This window comes from Canis lupus, chromosome 1 (assembly GCF_011100685.1).
Source record: "Canis lupus familiaris isolate Mischka breed German Shepherd chromosome 1, alternate assembly UU_Cfam_GSD_1.0, whole genome shotgun sequence".
NCBI lineage: Eukaryota > Metazoa > Chordata > Mammalia > Carnivora > Canidae > Canis > Canis lupus.
This window is the reverse complement of record NC_049222.1, coordinates 70,373,278-70,397,784: the sequence shown is the minus strand read 5'-3', so window position 1 is coordinate 70,397,784 and position 24,507 is coordinate 70,373,278. Positions and strand designations below refer to the sequence as shown.

The window sequence follows — 24,507 nt, the reverse complement described above, 5'->3', positions numbered from 1 at the left end:
GATGTGGAATCCCCTCTCCAACCCTCTGGCTACCTCATGTTTCTCTTAGCTGTGAGAAGCCCTTTTAGTTTTCCAAGGGAAGCAGTTTATGCTACCACTGGGTGTTAGTGAGAGATGGATGCCTTTCCCAGAACTGCCTCAGTTATCTCCCCTGGGTCTCTCTGGCTATCTGCATTCCTTTGTGCTCAGGGCTTCCCTCTCCGTTCTTGTCCCCCAGAGAGGAAACTGTGGGCAGAAGAACCCTAGTTACCATGACTGTTAGAACCTGCCCAGCCTGTGGTCATGCTCAAGAACTGAGAAGAGGCTACACTGAGGATGGCTAAATTCCACAATGTGTCTGGCGGTAGCTGGAGCTGACACTTGCTCTAGTACCAGAGAGCTAACCAAGACAGGCATGATGAAGGAGTTAACACAGGGCACATACCAGTTGAGGACACAGCAAACAAGTTTATTAAGCATTATCTTGTTTTCATATTTCTAATTAAAGATGTTTATGAGAAAAAATTCATATGAAGAGAAAGATACTTAGTTCAGTTCATTTTCAAATGTATTGTTAAATTATTCTTTTTATAATAATAGCTTTATTTTTTAAAGTATTTGCATTTTATTCACCAAAAAGCAGATACGGGAAGAAAAGATTGACTCTGTTTTTCCAGAAGATCTAGGGAAGCCAAATTCCCACCTAGGTCATTGCCTTTGGTAAGCTTAGATACAATATTCAGATTTAAAAATGAAAAGAAATTGTGGAAATAAATTACACTACATGGATCTTTGACACTTGGGGAGTGTTAATTCTAAGAGCTTTTTATATTAGATAACCTGAGCTTCCCTTTCACATTGGCTGTCACTCTGTCCTGTGCAGAGGGGATTGAGTTGGATAATGACTCCCATTAGCACTGGGGGAGATTTCACACATAAATCCCTTACAAATGGGAAAGCAAATAGAGAGTGTCCTGCTTAGTAAATCAACATAGGTTGGGTGTTAGATTTTTCTCCTAGAAGAGTGCCTATGGTGGCTTGTTATCTTTGAAGTTGCTGAAGCTGAAAAAAAAAATAAATATTTTTTTTAAAAAATGAAGTGGTTGAAGCTGGAGGGTCTCAGCCCACTGTGCTTGCCTGCTTTTTCTTATCATTAGGATTGTCCAGCATCTGCATCCTTTTCTCCAGTCTCTGTTTCCATTCTTCCCTGAGCCTGAGGAGGGAAAAATACAAATGGTTAGTGCTTTTGTCTCCATATCTGCTGGTCCAATTGAGGTTGTTTTTCCCCACCCCCTAACAAATATTTTTAAGAAAAACACATGGCTTTTACAAATTAATGAAGAAAAAATCAATAAATGAGCAACATCTATGAATATATAGTTTTACAAATGTGTTCCTTCCTAAACTGATGTGTGGATTCAAGGTAATGTCAAACAAAATCCCAGCAAAACCTTTTGGTAGATGTTGACAAGCTGACTCTAAATTTTTTGTGGCAAGGCATTTTTAAAACAATTTTATTTATTTATTCATGAGAGACACATAGAGACAGAGATATAGGCAGAGGCAGAAGCAGGCTTCCCTTGGGGAGCCTGATAGGAACTCAATCCCTGGACTCAGGATCACTCCCTGAGTGGAAGGCAGATGCTCAACTGCTCAATCGCTGAGCCACCCAAATGTCCCTAGGAAAGATACTTTTGAATAAGAAAGTTGGAAGACTCACATTATTTTATTCTGTGACTTAATATAAAGCTATCATAATCAAGACAGTATGGCACTGGTGAAGGAAACAACAAACAAGTCAATGGAACAGAATAGAGTCCAAAAATAAATGTACTCAAATATAGCCAATTGATTGTTGATGAGAGAGGCAAATGCAACTCAATGGAGGAAGGAATTTTTAAACAAATGGTGTTGGAGGATCATACATTCATATTTTTAAAAAATGGACTTTAATCCATACCCCATATCTTATACAAAATTAACCCCAAATGGATCATGGACCTACATATAAAATGTAAGACCAAGACTTCTAGAAAATAAAAACCCACAAAATAATATCTTCATTATTTACCCTATGTTAGGGAAAAGTTTCTTAGAGACAACACAAAAAGCATGATTTGTAGAAAAAAGAAAATTTGGGTCTTTATCGAAGTGATACACTGTAAAAGAGAGTAAAAGGCAAGCCATAAGTGGAGAATATATTTGCAAATGACATATCTGTTAAGGGACTTGTTTCTAGAATATATAAAGTTCAAACTAAATGATAAGAAAATAATATAATGGTCAAAAAGTTTGAACATTTTACAAAAGAAGTTGTATAGATGGCAAATGAACACCTAAAAGTAATGCTTAACATAACTAGGAAAATGCAAATTAAAATTACAATGAGGTAACACTAACCTTATAGAATGACCCAAACAAAAAAGAAAACAAAAAAGTCCTCTTTTCCCCCAAAAAACCCTGACAAAATTTTAAAAACCCTTAAAACAAAACTCAAATCAAATGTTGGTCAGGAAGCTGAGTAACATTGTGATGGAAATGCAAAATGGTATAGTCAGTTGGGAAAATAGTTTGGCATTTACCATATGACCCAGCAATCTTAGTCCTGGGTATTGACTCAAGAAAAATGGAAACTTATGTTCCACAGAAATTTGTATGCAAACGTTACAACAGTTTAATTCATAATAAAAAACTGGAAATGACCTAAATGTCCTTCAGGTGGGGAGTGGATCATCAAATTATGATACGTCCACACAACAGACTAATACTCAGCAACGATAAATGATATAGGAAAGATGTTAGGGTTTGAAGCCAATGGCCAAGCAAATTCTTGAGATGTCTTTGGTGCAAAACATTGGTTTTTATTAAAGGACAGGGACAGGACCCATGGACAGAAAGAGCTGCAATGGGGTCGTGAGGAATGGCCCATTATATACTGTCAAGTTGGGAAGGGGTTAGGGATAGTGTAAGTCTCTAAGGAATTTTGTAAATAAGATTTCCAGGACCTTGAGGGGAGCTAGCTATTGTTGGGAAGACCCTTCAGATGTATATCGATATGTCATATACTTGGGGGATGATTGCTAACATGTATCTTGGTGATAAATGAAAATTTCTAAAGGAAGTTTTATATGTTGAAGTAGGCTTACAGGATCAGGAGGCCAAGCTAGGATTGCCTTTCATCCTTAGCAAGTGTCAACATCAGGCAATTGAGTCCCTAGAGGAATGTCACTCTACCTGTTTCAAAGACTTGTCAGTAGATTCTCAGTAGTAAGGAACATTAATAATTTTCTTCTGCCTTTGTTTCCCACATAATAAGGAATAGACAACTGATATGCACAACGATAAATAATCCCAAATATATTTTGCTGAGTGAAAAAAAGCCAGACTCAAAAGATTACATATTATATATTTCATATGGCACTATAATGATAAATAACAGATCAGTGGTGGCCAGGGATTGGAAATTGGTAGAGGAATTGATCACAAAGGAACATCATGAAGGGATTCTTCAGTAAAAAAAAAAACTATACTATAGCTTGATTATATGGTAATTCCATGACTTTAAGCATCTGTCAAAACTCATAGAACTGTATATACATACATGAAAAGAAAGTCATGGTGCTTATAAATCAAGAAAAAGAAAATCTATGGTAAAATGGACAGAGGATATAAATTGGCACCAGAAGAAGAAATCCAACTGTTTCCTATACATATAAAAAGATCCCTGGGTGGCTCAGTCAGTTAAGCATCTGCCTTTGGTACAGGTCATGATTCCAGAGTCCTGGAATCAAGCCTCACAGTGGGCTCACAGCTCAGTGGAGAGCCTGCTTCTCCCTCGCCACACTGCTTATTTGTGCTCTCTCTCTGTCAAATACATAAATAAAATCTTTTTTTAAAGATCTCAACCAAACTTACAATTAATTAAATTCAGTTTAAAATAGTGAGATGTCATTTTTCACCTGTCAGATTGACAATAATCAAGAGTTTGATAACACACAGTGTGAGCAGCTATGGAAATTGGCACTTGTCTATTCAGGGTGGGAGTTTAAATTAAAACAACATCTTTGCAAGATAAGAAGTCAAGAAGCCAAAATTTAAAAAAAAACAACAAAAATTTATCTTTTGGCTTAACATTTTCATTTCTATCAATTTATTCCATAATTCTTATCCACATATACAAAAATGTATGTACAAATATTCTTTTTTTTAATTTTTTAAAAATATTTTTATTTATTTATGATAGTTACAGAGAGAGAGAGAGGCAGAGACACAGACAGAGGGAGAAGCAGGCTCCATGCACCGGGAGCCCGATGTGGGATTCGATCCCGGGTCTCCAGGATCGCGCCCTGGGCCAAAGGCGGGCGCCAAACCGCTGCGCCACCCAGGGATCCCCGTACAAATATTCTTATTACAATATTGCTTGTGAAGCCAGAAAGTGAAAAACAATATAAATGTTCTTTGGTGTGATTGGTTAAATCAATTGTTAACATTCTTATAATGGAAAACATTAAACAAGAACTGAATTTACTGATATAGAAAGACTTCCAGGTAAGTTAAAAAAAAAACAAGGCACAGATTAGTGAAGATACGATAGTCTCATTTTGCATAAAAATATAGAATATATTTTTATATGCTTATTCAAATTGAAGTTTTGGGAAACTTCACAAGTTTTGGGAAAGATACACAAGAAACTGTTGATGTCAGCTTTTCCTAAAGAGCAAGTCTAGGACTCTAAGTAAGGATACTCACTTCTAATTATATATCCTTCTGTGATGCTTGAATTAAAAAAATATATACAATATATGTATACATATATATATATGCACTTGTGTTCATTTCATAAGTATAAAAATAATCAAAATGAAATGATTGGGTAAATGTTATTAGTTTGCTAGAGCTCCCATAACAAAATACTACAGACTAGGGTATTTTCTCACAGCTCTGGAGGCTAGAAATCCAAGATCAAGGTGTCAGTAGACTTGGTTTCTCCTAATGCTTCTCTCCTTTGTTTGCAGATGGCCTTCTTGCTTCATTCTCATATGGCCTTTCCTCGGGGTGTGTGTGTGCATCCCCAGTGTCCCTTTGTGCATCCTAATCTCCTCTTCTTATAAGGACATCACTCAGATTGGATTAGGGCTCACACTAAAGGTCTTACTTTAACCAAGTCACCTCTTTTAAAGGTCTTATCCCCAAATACAGTCACACTCTGAGATACTGATGGTTAGGACTTTAACATGAATTTGAGGGGATATAATTCAGTTCATAACATTGCTAAAGCAAAGTAATGCATGCTTACTGTAGGAAAACAAGAATATACAATAAAGGATTTAAAAAGTTGGATCCAGGGCAGCCTGGGTGGCTCAGCAGTTTAGTGCTGCCTTTGGCCCAGGGCCTGATCTTGGAGACCCTGGATGGAGTCCCAAGTCAGGCTCCCTGCATGAAGCCTGCTTCTCCCTCTGCCTGTGTCTCTGCCTCTCTGTGTGTGTGTCTCTCATGAATAAATAAATAAATAAACAAACAAACAAACAAACAAACAAAAAACAGGGGGCGGGCAAGATGGTGGAAGAGTAGGGTCCCCATGTCACCTGTCCCCACCAACTTACCTAGGTAGCTTTCAAATCACCGTGAAAACCTATGAATTCTGCCTGAGATTTAAAGAGAGAACAGCTAGAATGCTACAGTGAGAAGAGTTTGTGTTTCTAACAAGGTAGAAAGATGGGAAAAAAAGTAAATAAAGAAAATAAAAAAGAATCTAGTGGGGGAGGGGCCCCGCGAGGAGTCCGGCTAAGGCTGGGCGGCAAGAGATCCAGGACAGGAAAGCCCAGTCCCAGAGAAGCAGGAACTTTACCAATCTTCCTGGATGGAAAGGCACTTGCAGGATCCCAGGGGGTGAAAGGAGCTCCCAGGTTCCCGGGGTCACTAACAGAGGAACTGTGCCCCGGAGGAGAGTACGCCACTCACCGTGGGCAGAGCATGGTAAAGGACTGGAGCATGTGCCCGGCGGGGCCTCAGGAGCAGCTCAGGCGGCAGCTCAGGTGGTGGCTCTGCACAGATGGGGCTGCACGGCCCCGGGAACATGGTTCCAGCACTGCAGACCCTGGAGCCCGGGTGCTGGGGGACACAGCCCAGGATCCTGCACTCCCCTTTGGACAGGTGAAGCCCGGGAGGGCCCAGGACAGTGAGGACGTTCCGGCCACCGGGTGGCCCAGAACTGTGCAGATCAGTGCTCCCCACCCCCGGAGCATCCAAGCCCGCGCGGACCAGGAGACTGCGGTAGTTACGACGGGAGCTGACTCCAGAGCTAGAGACCTGGCCACCGCCAGTCTTGTTGTTCCTCCTTGTGAGACCCTGTACCTAGGAGAGAGCAGGATGCCAGGGAACAGAGGCCTTACAGGATAAACAGCTCCTAATGAGCCGTGCACCTGGTAGGGGGAGGGGTAGCTCCCCCAGGTGCACACACCTGAGAATCAGCACAGCAGGCCCTTCCCCCAGAAGACCAGATGGAAGGACAGGGGAAGAGCAAGTTCTTGACTGAGCAGCACTGGAAATCTCCAGGGGAAGTGGAGGGATTTCCACTATATAGAACCAGAGGATACTCCTCCTTTGTTTTTTGTTTTTTGTTCCTTGTTTCTTTTTCCCTTTTTTTCTCTTTTTTTCCTTCCTTTTTCCAGTACAACTTGTTTTTAGCCACTCTACACTGAGCAAAATGACTAGAAAGAAGAACTCACCACAAAAGAAAGAATCAGAAATAGTACTCTTTCCCACAGTTACAGAATTTGGATTACAATTCAATTACAGAAAGCCAATTGAGAAGCACAATGATAAAGCTACTGGTGGCTCTGGAAAAAAGCATAAAGGAATCAAGAGACTTCATGATTGCAGAATTTAGATCTAATCAGGCCAAAATTAAAAATCAATTAAATGAGATGCAATCCAAACGGGAGGTCCTAATGACGAGGATCAATGAGGTAGAAGAACGAGTGAGTGACATAGAAGACAAGTTGATGGCAAGAAAGGAAGCTGAAGAAAAAAGAGAAAAACAATTAAAAGATCATGAGGAAAGGTTAAGGGAAATAAATGACAGCCTCAGAAAATCTCAAAAAATCTACATTTAATTGGGGTTCCAGAGGACGCTGAAAGGGATAGAGGACCAAAAAGTGTATTTGAATAAATCATAGCTGAGAACTTCCCAAACTTGGGTAGGGAAACAGGCATTCATATCCAGGACATGGAGAGATCCCCCCCTAAAATCAATAAAAACCATTCAACACCTCGACATTTAATAGTGAAACTTGCAAATTCCAAAGATAAAGAGAAAATCCTTAACGTAGCAAGAGACAAGAGATCCCTAATCTATATGGGGAGAAGTATTAGATTAACAGCAGACCTCTCCACAGAGACCTGGCAGGCCAGAAAGGGCTGGCAGGATATATTCAGGGTCCTAAATGAGAAGAACATGCAGCAAAGAATACTCTATCCAGCAAGGCTCTCATTGAGAATAGAAGAAGAGATAAAGAGCTTCCAAGATAGGTAGGAACTGAAAGAATATGTGACCACCAAATTTGGGAACTGAAAATTCCCAAGCCAGCTCTGCAAGAAATACTAAGGGGGACTCTGTAATAGAAAGAGGAGGTCCAGGGGAAAAATCCACAAAAACAAGGACTGAATAGGTATTATGATGACATTAAATTCATATCTTTCAATAGTAACTCTGAACGTAAATGGGCTTAAGGACCCCATCAAAAGGCTAAGGGTTTCAGAATGGATTAAAAAGCAAGACCCATCTACTATCTACAAGAGACTCATTTTAGACATAAGGACACCTACAGCCTGAAAATAAAACGTTGGAGAACTATTTACCATTTAAATGGTCCTCAAAAGAAACCAGGGGTAGCCATCCTCATATCAGATAAATAACTTTATCCCAAAGACTGTAGTTAGAGATGAAGAGGGACACTATATCATACTTAAAGGATCTATCCAACAAGAGGACCTAACAATCATCAATATTTATGTACCGAATGTGAGAGCTGCCAAATATATCAATCAATTAATAACTAAAGTTAAAACATACTTAGATAATAATACACTTATACTTGGTGACTTGAATGAAGCACTTTCTACAATTGACAGATATTCTAAGCACAACATCTCCAAAGAAACAAGAGCTTTAAATGATACACTGGACCAGATGGATTTCACTGATATTTACAGAACTTTAAATCCAAACTCAACTGAATACACATTCTTCTCAAGTGCACATAGAACTTTCTCCAGAATAGACCACATACTGGGTCACAAATCAGGACTTAACCAATACCAAAAGATTGGGATCATCCCTTGCATATTTTCAGACCATAATGCTTTGAAATTAGAACTAAATCATGGGCAGCCCTGCTGGTTCAGTGGTTTAGTGCCGCCCTCAGCCCGGGGCCTGATCCTGGGGACCTGGGATTGAGTCCCACGTCAGGCTCCCTGCATGGAGCCTGCTTCTCCCTCTGCCTCTGTCTCTGTGTCTCTCATGAATAAATAAATACAATCTTAAAAAAAAAAGAACTAAATCAGAAGAAGAAGTATGGAAGGATTTCAAACACGTGGAGGTTAAGGACCATGCTGCTAAAAGATGAAAGGGTCAACCAGGAAATTAGAGAAGAATTAAAAAGATTCATGGAAACTAATGAGAATGAAGATACAACCTTTCAAACTCTTTGGATACAGCAAAAGGAGTCCTGAGGGGGAAATACATCGCAATACAAGCATCCATCCAAAAACTGGAAAGAACTCAAATACAAAAACTAACCTTGCACCTAAAGGAGCTGGAGAAAAAACAGCAAATAGAACCTACACCCAGCAGAAGAAGTGAGTTAATAAAGATTCGAGCAGAACTCAATGAAATAGAGACCAGAAGAACTGTGGAACACATCAACAAAACCAGGAGTTGGTTCTTTGAAAGAATTAATAAGATAGATAAAACATTAGCCAGTCTTATTAAAAAGAAGAGAGGAAAGACTCAAATTAATAAAATCATGAATGAGAAAGGAGAGATGACCACCAATACCAAGGAAATACAAACGATCTTAAAAACTTATTATGAGCAGCTTTACGCCAATAAATTAGGCAATCTAGAAGAAATGGATGCATTTCAGGAAAACCGCAAATTCCCAAAACTGGAACAAGAAGAAATAGAAAACCTGAACAGGCCAATAAGCAGGGAGGAAATTGAAGCAGTCATTAAAAACCTCCCAATACACAAAACTCCAGGGCCAGATGGCTTACCAGCCATCTGGGTTGAATTCTATCAAACGTTTAAAGAAGAAATCATACCTATTCTACTGGAGCTATTTGGAAAGATAGTAAGAGATGGAGTACTTCCAAACTCGTTCTATGAGGCCAGCATCACATTAATTCTAAAACCAGACAAAGACCCCACCAAAATGGAGAATTATAGACCAATATCCCTGGATGAACATGGATGCAAAAATTCTCAACAAGATACTAGCCAATAGGATCCAACAGTACATTGAGAAGATTATTCATCATGACTAAATGGGATTTATCCCCAGGATGCAAGGCTGGTTTAACACTCGTAAAGCAATCAATGTGATAGATCATATCAGCAAGAGAAAAAACAAGAACCATATGATCCTCTCAATACATGCAGAGAAAGCATTTGATAAAATACAGCATCCATTCCTGATCAAAACTCTTCAGAGTGTAGGGATAGAGGAAACATTCCTCAACATCTTAAAATCCATCTACAAAAAGCCCACAGCAAATATCATTCTCAATGGGGAAGCACTGGGAGCCTTTCCCCTAAGATCAGGAACAAGACAGGGATGTCCACTCTCACCACTGCTATTCAACATAGTACTGGAAGTCCTAGCCTCAGCAATCAGACAACAAAAAGACATAAAAGGCATTCAAATTGGCAAAGAAGAAGTCAAACTCTCCCTCTTCGCCGATGACATGATACTCTACAGAGAAAACCCAAAAGACTCCACCCCAAGATTGCTAGAACTCATACAGCAATTCGGCAGTGTGGCAGGATACAAAAGCAATGCCCAGAAGTCAGTGGCATTTTTTTTTCAGTGGCATTTCTATACACTAACAATGAGACTGAAGAAAGAGAAAATAAGGAGTCAATCCCATTTACAATTGCGCCCAAAAGCATAAGATACCTAGGAATAAACCAAACCAAAGAGGTAAAGGAACTATACCCTAAAAACTATAGAACACTTCTGAAAGAAATTGAGGAAGACACAAATAAATAGAAAAATATTCCAGGCTCATGGATTGGAAGAATTAATATCATGAAAATGTCAATGTTACCCAGGACAATTTACACATTTAATGCAATCCCAATCAAAATACCATGGACTTTCTTCAGAGAGTTAGAACAAATTATTTTAAGATTTGTGTGGAATCAGAAAAGACCCCAAATTGCCAGGGGAATTAAAAATAAAAAACAGAGCTGGGGGCTTCACAATGCCAGATTTCAGGTTGTACTACAAAGTTGTGGTCATCAAGACAGTGTCGTACTGGCACAAAAAGACACATAGATCAATGGAACGGAATAGAGAATCCAGAAGTGGACCCTCAGCTTTATGGTCAACTAATATTCGACAAAGGAGGAAAGACTATCCACTGGAAGAAAGTCTCTTCAATAAATGGTGCTGGGAAAATTGGACATCCACATGCAGAAGAATGAAACTAGACCACTCTCTTGCACCGTACACAAAGATAAACTAAAAATGGATGAGAGATCTAAATGTGAGACAAGATTCCATCAAAATCCTAGAGGAGAGTGCAGGCAATACCCTATTTTAACTCGGCCACAGTAACTTCTTGCAAGATACATCAATGAAGGCAAGGGAAACAAAACCAAAATGAATCATTTGGACTTACTCAAGATAAAAAGCTTCTACACAGCAAAAGAAACAGTCAACAAAACTAAAAGACAAGCTACAGAATGGGAGAAGATATTTGCAAATGAAGTATCAGATAAAGGACTAGTTTCCAAGATCTAAAAAGAACTTATTAAACTCAACAGCAAAGTAGCAAACAATCCAATCATGAAATGGGCAAAAGACATGCAGAAACCTCACAGAGGAAGACATAGACATGGCAAACAAGCACATGAGAAAATTCTCCACATCACTCACCATCAGGGAAATACAAATCAAAACCACAATGAGATACCACCTCACACCAGCCAGAATGGAGAAAGTTAACAAGGCAGAAAAACACAAATGTAGAGAGGATGTGTAGAAAGGGGAGCCCATTTGCACTGTTGATGGGAATGTGAACTGGTGCAGCCACTCTGGAAAACCGTGTGGAGGTTCCTCAAAGAGTTAAAAATAGATCTGCCCTAGACCCAGCAATTGCACTGCTGGGGATTTACCCCAAAGATACAGATGCAATGAAATGCTGGGACACCTGCACCCCGATGTTTCTTTTTTTTTAATTTTTATTTATTTATTTATGATAGTCACAGAGAGAGAGAGAGAGAGAGAGAGAGAGAGAGAGAGGAGGCAGAGACATAGGCAGAGGGAGAAGCAGGCTCCATGCACCGGGAGCCCGATGTGGGATTCGATCCCGTGTCTCCAGGATCACGCCCTGGGCCAAAGGCAGGCGCTAAACCGCTGCGCCACCCAGGGGCCCCCCACCCCGATGTTTCTAGCAGCAATGTCCACCATAGCCAAACTGTGGAAGGAGCCTCAGTGTCCATCCAAAGATGAATGGATAAGAAGATGTGGTATAGGTATAGAATGGAGCATTACTCAGCCATTAGAAACGACAAATACCCACCATTTGCTTCCACGTGGATGGAACTGGAGGGTATTATGCTGAGTGAAATAAGTCAGTCGGAGTAGGAGAAACATTATATGGTCTCATTCATTTGGGGAATATAAAAAATAGTGTCAGGGAATAAAGGGGAAGGGAGAAAAAATGAGTGGGAAATATCAGAAAGGGAGACAGAACATGAAAGACTCCTAACCCTGGGAAACGAACTAGGGGCGGAGGAAGGGGAGGTGGGCGGGAGGTGAGGGTGACTGGGTGACCGGCTCTGCGGTGGGCACTTGATGGCATGAACACTGGGTGTTATTCTGTATGTTGGCAAATTGAACATCAATAAAAAATAATTTTATAAAAAAATAGGAAATATCAGAAAGGGAGACAGAACATGAGAGACTCCTAACTCTGGGAAATGAACTAGGGGTGGTGGAAGGGGAGGTGGGCGGGGGTTGGTGGTGACTGGGTGACGGACACTGACGGGGGCACTTGATGGGATGAGCACTGGGTGATATTCTATATGTTGGCAAATTGAACACCTAAAAAAATAAATTAACTAAATAAATAAATAAATAAATAAATAAATAAATAAATAAATAAATAAATAAATAAGAAAACCATATTGGGGGCATTACAATGCCAGATTTCAGGTTGTACTACAAAGCTATGATCATCAAGACAGTATGGTACTGGCACAAAAACAGACCCATAGATCAGTGGAACAGAATAGAGAATTCAGAAATGGGCCCTCAACTCTATTTTCAACTAATATTCAATAAGTCGGGAAAGACTATCCACTGGAAAAAGACAGTCTTTAATAAATGGTGCTGGGAAAATTGGACATCCACATGCAGAAGAATAAAACTGGACCATTTTCTTACACCATACACAAAGATAAACTCAAAATGGATGAAAGATCTAAATGTGAGACAAGATTCCATCAAAATCCTAGGGGAGAACACAGGCAACACCCTTTTTGAACTTGGCCACAGCAACTTCTTGCAAGATACATCAATGAACGCAAGGGAAACAAAAGCAAAATGAATTATTTGGACTTACTCAAGATAAAAAGCTTCTGCACAACAAAAGATACAGTCAACATGAAATGGGCAAAAGACATGAACAGAAACTTCACAGAGGAAGACATAGTCATGGCCAGCAATCACATGAGAAAATGCTCCGCATCACTTGCCATCAGGGAAATACAAATCAAAACCACAATGAGATACCACCTCACACCAGTGAGAATGGGGAAAATCAACAAGACAGGAAACGACAAATGTTGGAGAGGATGTGGAGAAAGGGGAACTACTTACACTGTTGGTGGGAATGTGAACTGGTACATCTACCCTGAAAAACTGTGTAGGGGTTCCTCAAAGAGTTAAAAATAGGATAGCCCTATGACCCAGCAATGCACTTCTAGGGATTTACCCCAAAGATACAGATGCAGTGAAATGGCAGGACACCTCCACCCCAATGTTCATAGGCAGCGATGTCCACAATAGCCAAACTGTGGAAGGAGCCTCGGTGTCCATCGAGAGATGAATGGATGAAGAAGATGTGATATATGTATACAGTGGAATATTACTCAGCCATTAGAAATGACAAATATCCACCATTTGCTTCGACGTGGATGGAACTGGAGGGTATTATGCTGAGTAAAATAAGTCAATCAGAGAAGGACAAACATTATGTGGTCTCATTCTTTTGGGGAATATAAAAAATAGTGAAGGGGAGTATAGGGGAAAGAGAGAAAATGAGTGAAACTATCAGTGAGGGTGATAGAGCATTAGAGACTCCTAACTCTGGGAAATGAACAAGTGGTAGGGGAAAGGACGGTGGGCAGGGGGTTGGGGTGACTTGGTGACGGGCACTGAGGGGGGCACTTGGCGGGATAAGCGCTGTGCGATATCCTATATGTTGGCAAATTGAACTCCAATAAACAAACAAACAAACAAACGTAAATTGAAAAACAATGCAATTTTCTTAAAAAATAAAAAAAACCAAAAAGTTGGATCTTACCTTAATTTTTCACTCATATGTATTTCAAAAATGAATAGAATAATAATAATACTCTTTTCATATACTCCTCTATTTTCCTCAGAGGGATTCCTAAGGGCAAGTAATTTAGAGCATATAAATATGTTGAGGATCTAGGCACCTATTACTATTCAGTTCTTGGCAGCTTCTCACTTAAAACTACTCAATATAGGCCCAAGGATGGATGGAAAGAATCTGGTATATTGGCCTGTTGTTAGGGATAGTTGTTGCTTAAGCATATTAGCAACCAAGGATTGAAAGTTGAAGTATTGAGAGAAGAATTAGGGATATGCGGAATAATGTTAAGACAGTTATATCCTTATTCTACCTGAAATTATATTAAAGTGATGGACATAAAAATACAGTTTGCTTGTTTGAAAGGTGAGATAAAACATGGAGTGCCTGCTCTCCTTTAAGCAGACAGCTGCCTTACAGGTCTTTTTGCACACTTTACTTAAGAAGTGTTGATTTATTGAGCTTATATGACCTTCTGTTGATACCTATTAGTAAAGTAACCATAAGTTATTTTTCTTCATTATGCTTATTAAGTATCTATCTTGTATTTTAACTTGTAAGTAACCTCTCCAGGCTCACAAGCTCCCCTTATTAAGCATCTCTGAAAGATTCTATAACTAAATCTGCCTCCAAATGTACATGACTTTTGTCATTGAGATCTTTTAAAGCTCACTAATGGCTATTTGTTTTTAAATAAAGTGCTATCTGTGCATTTCATGGAACTTGATGGACTCCTTAATATAATGTGGACTCATTCACTAGTTAAACAGTCTTTAACTTTTCCTGGATATAGTGCTGCTTTGCTGACTTCCCATCTGCAGCTACTTTCCATCTACATCTGCCTCAAGCATTTGCAAAAAGCCAACTTTTCTTGGGCTACCTTCCACTAGTGACTGAGCACAGCAGAGGTACTAATGCAGGCCTATCTCTGCAAGATGCAGAGTGTCTTTAACAGTTGTCTTTGACTCAAGAACTTCACACTAGTCTGACCAAAACATTTTCTGGCTTGCCCTGCTGCCTAACCCTGTTCCACTTCCTTCCCTTTCTCCTTCATGGAGGCCAGACCTGTGTCCTCTGGCTCTTCCTAGTGGTGTACTTTTAGTTTGTGGGGAAAATCAATTTTTTTAGAAATTTTGTAAGCTGGTTATTAAATTTGGCCATCATTAAAAGTAAATTATAAAGTTATAATTAAATTATGTTAATCTATTAAATTTATAAGATTAATTTAATGTTATATTAATTACATTGATTCTAATTGTATTAAAAACAGTCATAACTATGTGAGATTCATCACTTTCTAATTATTTTACTGCATTTTACAATAATCTATGATCTTCAGGTTATTTAGGCTTATTATATTTATATGCTGAAATTATTATATGATGGAGTACACTGCATTCTCCACTCATCTTCACTGATATCTCATTGGAAGCTTGAAATAAACTATTTACAACACAGATGTTGGCAAACACTATAAGTCATGACTTGATTTATTGCTTTGTTCATTGTCTGGACAGAGTATTGTCCCTCAGGCCAAATCTGGCAAGCTGCTTGTGTTAATAAATAAAGTTTCATTGAAATACAGTCCTAACTTTTGATTACATATTGTCTATAGCTGCTTACACGCAACAATGACAGAGTTAAGTAGTTGCAACAGAGACACATGTCTCCTCCCCTCAATATTAACTACCTTGTCTTTATAGAAAATGTTTGTTGACCCCTCATCTAGACTTATGAAATAATGGAGATAATTTTAATAATGCAGATTAAATTTAGAAGTATGGTGTGTCTATAGGTATTACATTGCTAATATGAAACAAACAAATACATACATACATAAATTGTCTTCCAGTACTAGAAAACTATCCTTGACCTATTTGTTAAATTAATAGTAATTAAGTATTTATTCATTGTGTGATTTTGTCAAATTATGGTTGAATTTCAACTACAGATTGGCTATAGATGAAAGAGGCTGGCAAAAACCAATAAAAGTATACTATGAAAATCAGTTGGCTTTATGGAATGTATAATAAAGAGCACTGTATATCTTATTAATATTTATAAATTGTGTGCTATACATCCTTTATGCCTGTGAAATTTATGATAAACATGTATGTATGTACATTTTTTTCCCACAGTGAGCCAATTGTTAAACATTTATTAGCACACCATAACTTCCTCCCCATTTTTCTCTCACAGGTGTTTCCCGTAATAAATCTTATACCCATCAAATCTTGCATTGCCCTCTGCTTCTCATCAAATTAACACATTTCTATAATATTTTATTTTATTTATTAATGAGAGACAGAGACAGAGAGAGAGAGAGAGAGAGAGAGAGGCAGAGACACAGGCAGAGGGAGAAGCAGGCTCCATGCAGGGACCCTGATGTGGGACTCGATCCTGGGACTCCAGGATCACACCCTGAGCTGAAGGCAGATGCCCACCTGCGAGCCACCCAGGTATCCTGGTCATATGCTTCTTGTCCTTTCTTTTATTGATTTTTAATTAAATTTTTTATTAATTTTAATCAGTCTTTGACTCTTTGAGTTTTGGTAGTTTCCAGGAATGCATCCATTTCTTTGGGATTGCCTAATTTGGTGGCATATAGTTGCTCGTAATATGTTCTTAAAATTGTTTGAATTTACTTGGTGTTGGTTGTGATCTCTCCTTTTTCATTCATGATTTTATTATTTGGGTTCTTTCCCTTTTGTTTTTGATAAGTCTAGCTAGGCGTTTATCAATCTTGTTACTTCTTTCAATGAACCAGCTCCTAGTTTCATAAATCTGTTCTAATGTTCTGGTTTCTACTGTTCTATTTCATTGATTTCTGTTTTAATCTTTATTAATCCTCATATCCTGGGGGGTTTGGGCTTTATTTGCTGATATAGCTCCAGCTCTTTTTGGTGTAAGGTTCCTTAGTGTATTCGAGATTTCTCCAATTTTTTGAGGGAAGCTTGTATCGCAGTGTACTTCTGTTTTAGGACTGTTGTTGCTGTATATCAAAGGTTTTGAACAGTTGTGTTTTCATTTTCATTCATTTGCATGAATCTTGACCCATTCATTCTTTAGTAGGATGGTGTTTAACCTCCAGGTGTTTGCATTCCTACCAAATTTCTTCTTGTGATTGAGTTCAAGTTTCAAAGCACTATGGTCTGAAAATATGTAGGAATAATCCTAACCTTTTTTTTTTAGATTTTATCTATTCATTCATTTTTTTAAATAATAAATTTATTTTTTATTGGTGTTCAATTTGCCAACATACAGAATAACACCCAGTGCTCATCCCGTCAAGTGCCCCTCTCAGTGCCTGTCACCCAATCACCCCCACCCCCCGCCCTCCTCCCCTTCTACCACTCCTAGTTCGTTTCCCAGAGTTAGGAGTCTTTATATTCTGTCTCCCTTTCTAATTTCCTACCCATTTCTTCTCCCTTCCCTTCTATTCCCTTTCACTATTATTTATATTCCCCAAATGAATGAGATGTTTGTCCTTCTCCGATTGACTTATTTCACTCAGCATAATACCCTCCAGTTCCATCCACGTTGAAGCAAATGGTGGGTATTTGTCATTTCTAAAGGCTGAGTAATATTCCATTGTATACATAAACCACATCTTCTTTATCCATTCATCTTTCGATGGACACCGAGGCTCCTTCCACAGTTTGGCTATTGTGGACATTGCTGCTAGAAACATCGGGGTGCAGGTGTCCCGGCGTTTCATTGCATGTGCATCTTTGGGGTAAATCCCCAGCAGTGCAATTGCTGGGTCGTAGGGCAGGTCTATTTTTAACTCTTTGAGGAACCTCCACACGGTTTTCCAGAGTGGCTGCACCAGTTCACATTCCCACCAACAGTTCATTCATTAAAGACATAGAGAGAGGCAGAGACACAGGCAGAGGGAGAAGGAGGCTCCATGGAGGAAGCCTGATGTGGGACTTGATCCCAGCACCCTGGGATCACGCCCTGCGCCAAAGACATGCTCAACCGCTGAGCCACGCAGGCGTCCTGGAATAATCCCAATCTTTTGGTATTGGTTGAGACCTGATTTGTGACCCAGTATGGGATCTTCTCTGGTGAAAGTTTTTGTGTACTTGAGAAGAATGTATGATCTATTGCTTTGGGGTGGAATGTTCTGTATATATCTGTGAAGTCCATCAGGCCCAGTGTGTCATCCAGAGCCCTGTTTCTTTGCTAATCTTCTGCTTAAATGATCTATCATTGCTCTGAGTTGGGTGTTAACATTACCTTCTATTATTGTATGATTATCAATGTATCTCTTTAATTTGGTTATTAACTGGGTGATATAATTGGCTGCTCCAAAGTTAGGAGCATAAATATTTATAATTGTCAGATCTTCTTGCTGGATAGATCCTTTAAGTATGATATAGTGTTCCTCTTCATCTCTTACTTCAGTCTTTGGTTTAAAATCTAATTTATCTGGTATGAGGATTGCTACCCCAGCTTTCTTTTGAGATCCAGTAGCAAGATAAATGATTCTCCACCCCCTTGCTTTCAGTCTGAAGCTGTCTTCAGGTCTAAAATGAGTGTCTTTGTTTAAAAAATATTTTATTTATTTATTCATGAGAGACACACACACAGAGAGAGGCAGAGATGCAGGCAGAGGGAGAAGCAGGCTCCATGCAGGGAGCCCGACACAGGACTCAGTCCCAGGACTCCAGGATCACGCCCTGGGCTGAAGGCAGGCGCTCAACCGCTGAGCCTCCCAGGCATCCTGAAAATGTGTGTCTTGTAGACAGCATATGGATGGGTCTTTCTTTTTAATCCAGTTTGATACCCTGTGTCTTTTGATGCAATCATTTAGCTCATTTACACTCAGAGTAACTATTGAAAGATATGAATTTAGTGTCATCGTATTACCTATTCAGTCCCTATTTTTGTGGATTGTTTCTGTTTGCTCCCTCTTTCTATTACAAGGTCCCCCTTAATATTTATTGCAGAGTCGGTTTGGTGGTCACATATTCTTTCAGTTTCTGTCTATTCCTGGAAGCTCTTTATCATGTGCATACTTGCTCCACCCCTCTCAGGGGAAGGCAGAGGATCTCTATGTTTCTGTCCTTTGCACAGTCCTCACATGGAAAGCAGTCACCCCATGGGACCACTGCTCACAGTTTATGGTGAACTGATCTCAGAGCCCCCTCCCAGACCTAACCAGTTTCCTGGCTCCAATGCTTGGGAACTCTACCAGTTCAAGCACCCCCATTCTTTCTGTGATTCCAGAGATCCCGAGACCATACTGTTCCGACCAGGATTCTGCCCCATTTCACCACCTGAACATCTTTCAGGCATTGATATCTTTCACTGGAGCCTATTTTTAAGGGTCCTTATTTTGCACTTGGGGACTATATCACTTTCCAGGAACCAAGTTACTGAGGATCCCCACCCCTCATCCCATGTATCTTCCAATATATCTCTTGGGATTCACTTCTCTGCACCTCCTCCTACTTTGCAGAAAGGGGCCACTTTTCTACTTGTAGAGTTCTAGCAATTCTTTTCTTACATCTCAGTTTGAATTTTGGGTGTTCAGAATGATTCGATAGGTATCTAGATAAGTTCAAGGGACCAGATGAAATGAGGTCCCTCTATTCTTCTGCAATCTTGCCCCTTCCTTGGTTGCCTTTTTCTTTGTTTTTTAAAGATTTTATTTTATTTTTTCATGAGAGACCAGAGAGAGAGAGAGAGAGAGAGACAGAGACAGAGACAGGACATAGGAGCGGGAGAAGCAGGCTCCATGCAGGGAGCCTGATGTGGGACTCGATCCTGGGACTCCAAGATCATGCCCTTGGCCGATGGCAGGCACTAAACCGCTGACCCACCCAGGGATTCCCCTTGGTTGCCTTTTTTATAATATTATTTTGCCTAATTACAAAATGGCAAAACATCCTTGTAGAAACTTTGGAAATACTAGGAGGGCTCATACACATCAAATCTGCCATTCTAGTAGTCAAAAATAATCACTCTTAGGAGCGCTGAGTGGCTCAGTCAGTTAAGTGTCTGCCTCCAGCTCAGGTCATGATCCCAGGGTCCTGGGATGGAGCCCAGAGTTGGGCTCCTTGCTCAGTGGGTTGCCTGCTTTTTCTTCTGTCCCTCCCCCTGCTCCCCCTGCTTGTGCTCTCTCTCTTCTGTCTCTCTTTCAAATAAATAAGTAAATAAATAAATAAATAAATAAATAAATAAATCTTTAAAAAAATCACTGCGTATCTTAGTGCATTTTCTTTTAATCTTTTGCTTGTATATATAGATAGACTGTGTATATATTTTGAGAAAAATAAAATGATATTACAAATTATTCTTTTAACTCACATTGTTCATCTAGAAGATGTACAGAGAGTTCATGCTGGGATCTGGCTCCCAGTGGGATTGTGGGGCCAAGACATGGAGGCTGGGAGATGGCAGGAACCACACAACTGACTTTCCTCACTCTCCTGGAATCACCGGGACTGGATGCTCTAATATGCAACTATTCTAGCACGTAGGAAGGCCTGATTTTGCTTTCTAGATAAACAAGAATGTAGCTAGAATGGTGGCATATCTCTTCTTTGGGTATGGAGAGAAGCTATACCCCCTCCAGAGATTAAAAAAAAAAAAAAGGGTTTTTAGAAGTTAATATTGGTTCAACACATGTGGATTACAATTATTTTCAGCTCAGCATGATCAGAAACATGGAGGCATAGTTTTTGTGGCTAGCAGAATGCTCAGTTGCCACTCCACTTTGAAGTAGGCATCTTGGCAAAACAGACAGCTTAGCTCGGTTGTTCCCATTTTAGGGAGAGAGGAAACTAGATAATATCTAAAAAGTTGGGTTGATCTGGATCTGTCTGCTCCAAAGTTTTGCACTTGTGAGGGCAAGGCTTTTTTATTCAGAGTTCTGTTGACACATGTGACCTCTCATAACTATATGTTCCCCCTCAGCAGATTCCTTTGGCAAGAAAAACCAGTTTATTTGCCAAAGAGAGGAAGACCACATTTTCCTTTCCCCAAGAATATTAATATATATCATCCTAGATGTGAGATCTTTTATACTTACATATATCTGTTGACCTAACCCTGAAATTCAGTGTTCCTCATGTCCTGGGGATTGCAACAGAGGAAAGGCGAGGAAAGTTTTTTTTCAGTTTATCAAGGTATAAATAATAGAACCTCATTTTATTTATATATAAAAGGCTCATCCTTATCTATGTCACTGGTTCTCAATAAGGGGTGACTTTGCCCTCTAAGGAATACTTGGTAATGTTAGAAGATATTTTTTATTGTCAAAATGGGTAGGGGAGAGTCCTATTGGACTGTAATGTTATGAGGGATGCTGTTAAACACTTTACAAGCACAGGACAGCTCCCTACCCCGGCCCTAATTGTCGATAGTACAAGGTTGAAAAACCATGGTATATGTGGTGATAAGACTGAATGAGTAGATGACTTAATTGTGTCTTGAATTTTCTATATTTATGATGTTTTGACATCTTAAGAAGCTTGTTGGTCATGGAAAAGCCCAAAACTTGCCTTTTCTTAGAGATATCAAAAGGCTTGCTGTAAACATGTCAACCAATCCCAAATCGGGGGTCCCAACCACCCCTAAGACTCACACATGAAGCCATATTTCACATTTCCTAAATCATCCCAGGGCTAAGTGCCATACAACTATAAACCATGTCTTAGCCCAAAGCCCTCTGGAATTATTCAAACTAGCCAATCCTAAACTGTTTACACTGCCCTGATTTTTGTTCAGAAACTCCAATAACAGTTCTGGACTAGATTTTCACCATGCTTCTGTCTTTTTTTTTTTTTTTTTTTTTTTTTTTGCTTCTTTCTTTTGCCACTGCACAAGACCTGGTGCTTCCTCTGTGGCCCTGCGTGGTATGCAGTGAACATTTCTCTAGAACTATGAATATAATAAACTTCTTCCAGGTCTTGCTTCCTTTCTTCTCATGGCTGCCCTGACTTTACCATACCATATTGAATATTTTCATTCTTACAACAGTAAGAATGAAAATCATTCGGTCTCCTATCTTCACATTTGGTATATTTCTACAGAAAGGCAATTTAAAAAATAGTAGAGAAATAATCCACATACTTTCTCAGGGCGCTCCTTCCCTGACGATCTTCCTCCAGTTCCCTGTAACAAGTCTGTTTGCTAATTTCTTTTTCCCAGAAACTTTTGAGCTCATGACAAGTTTCACAGCAAAAGACTTCCCGACGGATATATTGATTGTTCATCCCCTGAAAAATAGAAGAAAAAACAAATCCCAGTTCTTCAAATAAAACCACTCTAATTTTGGAGTGATGAGAGGTGAGTTTATTTATTTATTCATGAGAGACACACAGAAAGAGACAGACAGAGAGAGTGAGAGAGAGAGAGAGGCAGAGACACAGGCAGAGGGAGAAGCAGGCTCCATGCAGGGAGCCTGATGTGGGACTCGATCCCAGGACTCCAGGATCTCACTATGGGCTTAAGGCAGGCACTAAACCGCTGAGCCACCCAGGCAGGTATCCTCAAAAGGTGAGTTTAAATCCAGCCCCTGCCATTTATACTTTTTGTGATTGTAGACAGATTTCACGATCACCATGATTTTGTTTCCTCAATTGCAAATGGGAATATAACGATTGTCAGAAAATGTAAAAAAAATTGAAATGAAAAAAATTTTATTTTTTATTTTTTTTTTTAAATTTATTTTATTTATTTATGATAGGCACACAGTGAGAGAGAGAGGCAGAGACATAGGCAGAGGGAGAAGCAGGCTCCATGCACCGGGAGCCTGACGTGGGATTCGATCCCGGGTCTCCAGGATCACGCCCTGGGCCAAAGGCAGGTGCTAAACTGCTGCGCCACCCAGGGATCCCTGAAAAAAATTTTAAAGGGTGCTAATAACCCCTACAGATGATCTGATTTTATTGTCTTCAAGCTGCTTTACAACTCTGAAATAATAGAAAGAATATAGTAATGCAGATGATTCTTGAACATAGAGATTCAAATAAATTTTGTCTAGGGGAATGAAATTGATAGCTGTGTGGATACCAAGCAATTTAAAATACTTCTAAATTCATTTCAATATTCTTGATAGACTACATACGTGTTTTTAATTGTTTTTAATAAATGTAATATCTTACTAGTTTTCTCATTAATAAGTTAAATAAAATATTTGACTCATGTTCATTTTATATTTGCGTGATAGTTATGATTTTAACTTAAAGAAATGATTCTTAACAGTTATGTCACAGTTGTGTGTATATGTACACAAAGTGAAATATACATGCAGAAGCTCTAAACACAGTATATGGCAAGTAGATAATCGAGAGATGTTATGCTCTTTCTGTCTTTCCTCACAGAATAACAATAACCTCTACCATTTATTGAGCACATAATATGTGATAGGCTTTCTATACACACTTACATTTGATCCTTCCTACAACTCTGGGAGCTGGGTGATCTACACTCATTGTTCAGACGAGGAAACTGAGAAATAGAATTTGCCTATGTCCTCATAACTGAACACAAAGTGGTGGGAATTTGAACCTGGGTCTGTCCATTTTCAAGGTGGATACTTCTGGCCCTGGGATTCTCATCACAAGAAATGGTTGGCATATCTGGAAACGGTCACATCCAGAACAAGCTTGTGTGACATGTATGTGTGTCCCATGAAAGTGCACATGTTTAATACTCAAAAATATTTACTTATGTGAATATTGACCATTTTCCAGATCTTAGTGGCTTTAACAAGCAGGCAGATGCAAAGGACAGCAGAAAAGATCCTTTCCTGTCTGCTGATAAGTACCTGTTCAGAGAAGGGCTTTGGCCCTGGCTGGAGGTTGGAAAGAACCTGGACCTTACTGTTTTGCTATTGTTTTAGATATCTTGAAATATGTAATAAGTTCTTAGTTATTCTTCATTAAATTAAATTAAATGACACTTGTCAAGTTAATTTTTTCCTAAAAAGACCTGGCCTGGGATTGCCAAAGGCCTCCGATGCTGACAGATGGTCTGGAGCGTGACTTTTGCACTTTCTGAGTAGGGGATGTGCTCAAGGCCTTCTGTAGTCTCAGGAAGCCTCTCTGGGTTTTCTCAGAGCCCCACTTGAGTTCTGAAGCTCTAGCTTGGAGCTAGCACATACTCCATCTTCTAAGAGTGTATTTCCCACTTATTTTCTCCCCCAGGCTAATAAATTTAGTGCAAAGAATTCTAATAACTTCTTAGTCATTCAATATTAAAAGAGTTGTTAAAAATATATACCAGCATTCATAGAACTAGAGTTTAGGTGTGATCCTCTGTAGCAATTAGGTTTCCTATGGATTTGTTTGAAGCTGCAGAGGTGTCTGAAGTTTTCTCATCTTCCTCACGTGACTCTGCCTGTATAAATGTTTGATAAGAAAATAGTGCTTGCTTTGAACAGACAAACTTGCAAACTTGTAACTTAAGTAAAGCAAAAGTAATGCAGTACTTATTCATATGTTCCCTTATTACAAAATGCTCCTAAACATTTCAAATTGAATATGAATTTAAAGTTCATATTAGGTATTCCATATTCAGAGAAAGGATAGTTTAGTCAAATAGGTGCTCACTGGAATTATTTTCTTTTCTTGAAATTTAGAATTAACATTTTTCTAAATAATTTTTCCAAAAAAAAAAAAAAGAAGCCTATGCAGGCACACAGACTACTCATATAATCATGTC

At 39.2% G+C, this 24,507-nt stretch overlaps 1 protein-coding gene across 1 annotated transcript; it reads right to left on the bottom strand.

The window, feature by feature from the left end:
• Positions 1-541: 541 nt before the first annotated feature.
• FAM240B (family with sequence similarity 240 member B) lies at positions 542-24,141 on the bottom strand. Its single transcript, XM_038526807.1, has 3 exons — positions 24,067-24,141; positions 21,913-22,058; positions 542-1,192 (listed from the first exon to the last, which is right to left on the bottom strand). The coding sequence occupies exons 1-3, from the start codon at positions 24,070-24,072 to the stop codon at positions 1,099-1,101; spliced, it is 246 nt and encodes an 81-aa protein (XP_038382735.1). The 5' UTR covers positions 24,073-24,141; the 3' UTR covers positions 542-1,098.
• Between the last annotated feature and the right edge of the window lie 366 nt (positions 24,142-24,507).